The sequence below is a fragment of the Salvelinus namaycush genome, chromosome 1 (assembly GCF_016432855.1).
Source record: "Salvelinus namaycush isolate Seneca chromosome 1, SaNama_1.0, whole genome shotgun sequence".
NCBI lineage: Eukaryota > Metazoa > Chordata > Actinopteri > Salmoniformes > Salmonidae > Salvelinus > Salvelinus namaycush.
Window position 1 is genome coordinate 36,783,891 of NC_052307.1, and position 6,750 is coordinate 36,790,640.

At 40.5% G+C, this 6,750-nt stretch overlaps 1 protein-coding gene across 2 annotated transcripts in view; it reads left to right on the top strand.

Moving 5' to 3' along the window:
- The window catches only part of LOC120042563 (F-box/LRR-repeat protein 17-like), a 100,912-nt gene extending 94,371 nt beyond the window's left edge, over positions 1-6,541 (top strand). The window contains exons 3-4 of one of the 2 annotated variants that reach the window (XM_038987478.1): positions 3,504-3,666; positions 4,130-4,209. In XM_038987478.1, coding sequence (XP_038843406.1) covers positions 3,504-3,632 — 129 coding nt within the window. In that variant the 3' untranslated portion in view covers positions 3,633-3,666; positions 4,130-4,209. Of the gene's footprint in view, positions 1-3,503; positions 3,667-4,129 lie in introns of both variants that reach the window. The other variant, XM_038987415.1, reaches the window with a different exon arrangement.
- Positions 6,542-6,750: the final 209 nt, after the last annotated feature.

Here is a 6,750-nt window from a genome sequence, read left to right on the forward strand (position 1 = left end):
TCGGACTTTGCTTGAGAAGTAATCTTATACAATGGGTTCTATTTTCGACTGCCGTTAAGCCAGCGTAGTTGTTTGCAATTTCGACCTGGTAAAGCCGGTGTTGTGCCGAAAAGCTCCCCCCTGCCAGAATCCCCCCCCTTCAATTCTTCATTGCTGCAACTTGCTTGCTAGTTGAGATTTCTGATCACGTTTGGCTGAGTTTCATTTTATTTTTTATGTTGGTTTGATCGCGTGGGAGGCACTAGTAATGTCTGCAGTTTTCGGTTTGGCTATTTGTTTCAAGTGTATTTGTCTATAAATAAATCTCTTTGACAAAATTCGCCATCTCTCCCATGTCTCATTCGACTAGTAGTTGTTCTGAAATGTTTATTGCTTGCCTACATTTTACTCCCCCTATGTTTAATATAACACACATACATGAATTATTAATTTAGGTTGCCTATCCTGACGTGAAGTTTGTTGGATAGAAAGTATTTGACTCTAGCCACAATTAAGGAAATTAGAAGGGGGGACTAAATGTTAAGTCGAGCTGTTGCAGATTTTCAATATTTGTTTGTTATTTATTGTCTTTTTATATTTGATTTATTGTCATTTTCTATCTTATTATGCAAAGATTGAAATTTGTATTTCTTTCTTATTTCTGTGATGTTTTTGTGTTGTTGTGTGATAATATTTGTGTATTATCTTAATTTTCTTAAATGCTACAAAATGTTTTTTATACTCTAATTTTGCTTTCTGTGGCACACACTACTGGTCAACATGAGCTACCAAAATTATTCAGAAGTGTGCCAGGCCTTGCAGTCCCAAGATAGAAGGGGGGGGGGGGGGGGGGATTTCAGCAGGCAAGAAAATGGCTTTGCCGAAATCCTGCCCCCCTTCTAATTTCTTTAATTTTGTAGCTAGAGTCAAATACTTTCTGTGGCAAACATCAGAGTCAAAAAATTCTATAGAACAAATTTCACGTCAGAATAGGCAAACGAAATGAAGGCAGGGGGGAACTTTCAGAGGGGGGAGCTTTCAAACCCTGTTGCCGGGATTGGTAATTCACCTGTTTTATAAGCTCGTTTGCGCTGAGGTGGGAGGGGAGGCAATATCTGAGGTGTGTCCTTAAAAACATGCGCCGAAGTGCCAATTGCAGTATGCGCTGGTGGGGAAATTTAAGACCAACCGAAATCTGGTCTTCAATGTAACTCGGTTGGTTATGGCACGGATTTTGACAGCGGAAGTGCAGCCTATCCAGCGGTGACGCTTGGTGCCTATTATGCACATGAAACAAGATAGATGTGCCCTTTGTGCCCGTAAACCTCGTATTTTGTTTAATTTGGTTAATTTGAATCTTTGTCACCAAAGCTTTATTGAATGATCAAGTTTTGCGCAGCATCAAAACAGTGAGCGGACATCCGCTTTTTATCTATGTAGGTTAATACGTTATTTTAGTCCGCTCCTGTTATTATTTTGGATGTGCGTTTTAAAAAAAACGTATAAAAAAAGATGACAATCCAGTGACATTTAGAAACATGTAAGTTATTTTCCTGTAACAATTTCTTGTTTTCTGTTTCGTTTGATTTCATTTGATTAAAAACCCTTACCGTACTATAATGATGCTTATTTAACAGAAATACGTCGGGTGTCTTTCTCATCCTGGCCGTGCATTAGCCTATCCATAAAAGGTACTTTTGACATACTTTTGCGTGCATTATTCACAATTCACATAGACCTACCTGCAGTGCTCCATTTGGCTTGTATCTAGCCCCATTTCCAAAGACAGCCTCTTGCTCCTCCTAACATAGGCTATTCAAATATTTCTGTCCTATAACGTCATATCAACGGTAGGCCTAGGCTATATCTTTCTCATTGAGAATGTGCTTCACACATACAATACAATTTACAGGAGCCTAGTATTTTCTATTTGAGGAGAAGTGTGCTGCATAAAAGGCCTTTACTCGTTGACGCGAATTACAACAATGTTGACTGTCAACACTCCAAACATATTGAGTAAACACTGGATGTTTTTTGCTATCACTCGTTATTGTAGCCTATGCTATTTAATCAACTGTAAAATCAATCCACAATGGACTAGGATGAGAGTATTATTTTCCCCCAACCGAATTGAAGTTGACAACAACGCAAAGACCATCAATAACTTACAGAATGTGTATTAAGCCATGGAATGCCTTGAGTGGCCAAGCCCTCTACATACAACTTTATTCACCAGAACACAGCCCTTTTAATAACAGCTGTGAAAATAGCAAAACTATTTCTGACGCAACCCTGGACCTATAGAGCTACCACCAGCACTTATATTTAACGTTGTGTTAGGTTTGTTATAATAGAGCCAAATGTGTGACTCTGTTGCTATCAATTGATCTATTCACCTTCTGTAAAAGAGAATATGTACAGTACCAGTCAAAAGTTTGGACACACCTATTTGGGCTGCTGTTGGACCGCAGAGTGAAGGAAAAGCAGCCAACAAGTGCTCAGCATATGTGGCACGGTCCTTCAAGACCGTTGGGAAAGCATTCCAGGTGAAGCTGGTTGAGAGAATGCCAAGCGTGTACAAAGCTATTTTTGTTTACTACACGATTCCATATGTGTTATTTCAGAGTTTTGATGTCTTCACTATATTCTACAATGTAGAAAATAGTACAAATAAAGAAAAACCCTTGAATGAGTAGGTGTGTCCAAACTTTTGACTGCTACTGTATATTTAAATTGAGGGTTCATATAAATTCTATTATAATAATAAAACTTGGTCAAATTTGGTAGCAGAATAACATTTGGGGAAATCAAGGTCATGGCTTTATTTTCCTTATTTATTGTTTTTATTATAATTGTAATTTAATAGCCCACCTAAAATGTGTCGTTTGTCTTGTTAAACTACGGGGAATCATCAACATTTTCCTAGGCCTCTCAAATGAAACAAAATCTATGTTTTGGTGGTGTAGATATTATCTCAATAAACAATATTAAAAAGGGAGGGGGTGGAGTGACATTTTGCTGATGTGATAAAGGGGGCCCTGGTGGAAAAAAGGTTGAGAACCCCTGCTCTACAACACATCAGAATCTTCACTTCTTCCTTTGCTATTCTTTTTCTCGACCAGTGGGGAGTCTTCAAGTTTCACACTGCTGGTTTTCTTTTTTCTCTGATAGTTGGTTGATGAATGTCTAGGGTTGCTTCCATCAATTTTCCAGATATCCTGGTTGGAGGATTCCGGATTTCGGCTTATTCCCTCCTGATTCCGGGAATCTTCCAACCGGAATTTCTGGAATACCTGTGAATTCTGGGAAAGTCACCGGAATTCGGCAACCCTGTGAATGTCGTTGATGATCTAGTCCAGAGATTCCACTCACCTGGTGTCCCATGTATGAATCAGACCCTGATTAGAGGGGATGGATGAAAACCAGCAGTGCTACGGACCAGGCAAGCACGTTTTGTGTGAGTGCATGTGCGTATTTCTTCTCATGGAAGTGTGTGTGTGTTTACACATATTTCCTTTGGACAGTGTCCTGATGCCAGAGTGAGACACCAGCAGGGTGGGTTCTGGCCTGGGTGGTTTGCGGTTAACATCCTTCACCCCTGTGGTCTCCTGAGCCCTCCTAGGCCTGCTCACTGTCAGCCTGGCTCAGCCTAGCTGTGACACCCTGCATGATGGAACCGCTGGGAAGGTGCTTGACTACTTGTTATTCCCTTGTCCTTTAGAGCATGAAGAGGACTAATTAGAAGGAGACGCTTGTCTTCCGTCTCTACGCCCACTCTCTTTCAGTCTGTCTCTCTCTGGGAACTCTCTTTGCCTCTCTCCCTGTCTCTCTCTCTATCTGAGAACTCTTATTTTCTTTCTCTCTCTCCTCGTCCTCTGGTTCTCTCATGAGATCATTTAGACAGATATGCACTGCTGCTTAACCACCAGACACTAAAGCCTCAGGTAGACTGGGCTGTCAGGCCACAACTGCCTCCTTGGCAATCAAGGCTCAACCGTAAGAGAACAGACAAATGTTGTTTGATTTAACGCGAATCATGGCGTCTAGTCCTCTGCCACCTCAGTCGTCGATAATATAACCAGACGTCTTACTACAAAAAGTAACATATTGTGCCTTTAATGCGTCTTGTATTCTGCTGTTGTGTTTGCAGGTGAACGAGGAGACTGTGGAGAGGCTGGTGGTTCAGTACCCTCACATCGTGTTCAGTACGGTGATGCAGGACTGCAAGAGAACCCTGGAGAGAGCCTATCAGATGGGCTGGAGCCCCAACACATCCAACGCCTCATAGCCACTGCTGTAGCCCCCCCCCCCCCCCCCACACACACACGCATGCGTATACATTTGCACACACCAACTGACATAGGCGTGTGCACAGTCAAAGTGAAAACGCACCACATGGCCAATCATGTTTACTTCAAACATACTACTACAAACACTCAGTAATACCTTCACACTCGTTCATTTAAACAAACCGGTTGATCCACATTTTCACCTTCTGGAAAGATGTCTGTAGTTTTGGGTTGTTTTTATTTTTTGTAGATGTATTTTTTTATTTTATCTCTGGACCTTTTTTGGATTCCATTGTAGTTCAGTCATAAGTCATACACAAATCATACTGTACATCACTGTATACCTCTGTCTTAGGCTTGTGTATCAAAGAACTCTATTGCCCATAGTGCACTTCTTTTGACCAGAGCCCTATGTGGCTGTAGTCAAAACTAGTGCTACAGTACATGGTGATAGGGTGTCGTTTGAGGGTTGACTTTCGCTGTGCTGGCAGTTTTGTGAGCCTTACATTTCCCCCTAACTTCAGTCTGGATGCAATAGCAGAATTGAGGTTATGGAGAAGCAACTGAAAACAAGGAAACATTGTTCGAAACATGTTAAAAACATTATACTCTGGTCTCGTTGACCATTAGGGCTACATGTTTTGATCACTGTGAAGTCAATGTTGTTTCATACGTGTGTTGTGTTTCTACCTTTTCTGTTGGATGTTCATACGTGTGTCGTGTTTCTAAGGACCTGAGGGTTCTCTGACCGTGTGACCCGTTCAGGAAAAACTCCAGGTCCAAGATATAGGCTCGTTTTTTCCTGGTGAGCTCAAATGGGCAGGGTAAACTCCCGACCTAATATGAGTTTCCCAATATGGAACTAAGCTCCATCTGATGGACCATAGCTATGAGCTCCCTGATAAAATGGTACAGTTGAGCGATTCAACCCAGCTGCACGGGAGAACTGCAAGGAAATATTGTTCCAGCTCACTAAAAGTGTATATTTTCATTCCAAATCTTAATATGTTCTTGTTTCATCCAGTAAATGTCATTCACACAGTTGATGGACATTTGTGTGGCACAGGAGCAGTGTTGGATATTGGTTTGTGCAGTTCAGGTTTCATTGAATGCCATCCCTAATCATTGTTACTGTCACAGTACACAGTGGGCTCAACATAGAAGTTGCTTTCGCGGATCTAGGATCAGATGATCCTACCCCTTATCCCAACCTTAACCATCAGGGAGATGAATCAATGTCTGACTCTGGACCAGTGGTCAGGGGCAAAGTCAGCCTATCCAGAACGACTCAGCACGTTCCCAAGGAGTAGTTTCTCAGCACTGAACACGAGTAAATCAGAGAAACTCTCTACTTTCACTGATGGAAACTTACACTTTAAAGTCATCATTGTAAAATGCTATTTGTTTCTCAATGGCTTACCTGGCTGAAGAAAGGTTCAATACTTCAACTCTTCTGACAGAAACATTGTCTTGAAGATGTCTGTAGTTGTTCTTAATGTAAAAAAAAAAAAAGGTAAGGAAAAATGACCGTAGATGGGTCAGAACTTGTAATGTCTTTCTCTGATATTGTTTTTTCTCTTTCTCTCAGTTGAAGATGATGTTGTATACTGTACCATTAGTATGGTGTAATAATCAATGGTTTGGGATTGTGCTCGGCTGTATGAGAATTTAGTGATTTCCACAGTATGTATACTCTACTATAGGATTATACTTAGCCCAATATTGGTTTTGTTTGAGCATATATTTTCAGTATTAGTTGTGTAGCCATGCATTTACAGTATATCTTTGTTAGCAATAGGATCTAAGATACTGGCTCAGAACGTATAATCATGCCCTTTATGGAAATAATAGGTGAGCTCTCTCGCTCTCTCTCCCTCTCGTTCCTCATCTGTTCCTCATCTGTCAATGGTATGTTCATTAAGCAAATAACCAGGGTATTTTTCTATGGTGATAACCAACTGGAATCATTTTTTTTAGATGCCGTCACTCGACTGTATACACTAGTAGTTTTCTGAACTTAGGATATGAAGTAGCACTGTAATATTTTTACAGAAACATAGAGATTAGAGACAATTAGGAACACATCCCTTGTCAGGACTTGTTGACCTCAGATCGAGTCCTCGTTCTCCCACCATTTTTTTTTTTGTAATCTCAACATTAACTTTCTTTTTCTCTGCTTGATGTTGGCACTCTTGATCCCTGATTTGTTAAAGCAATCAGTAGACGACTGGATTTACATACAGATGAATAAAACACTACTACTTAAAGCGCTCTCTCTTTCTCTCTCTCTTTTTGTCTCTTGTTTCTGTCATATTTTTGCTCTCTGCTTGATCGAAGAAAGAACCATTAAGTGAAATTTGAAATGAATCTTTAACTCATGCCACATGAAGTGTTCTCCTCCTCAGCATCAAATCGGACTATAAAATAAAGCATAAACCCAAGTAGATTTTCAAATCCTGGAACTATCCACTCTGTTAATATA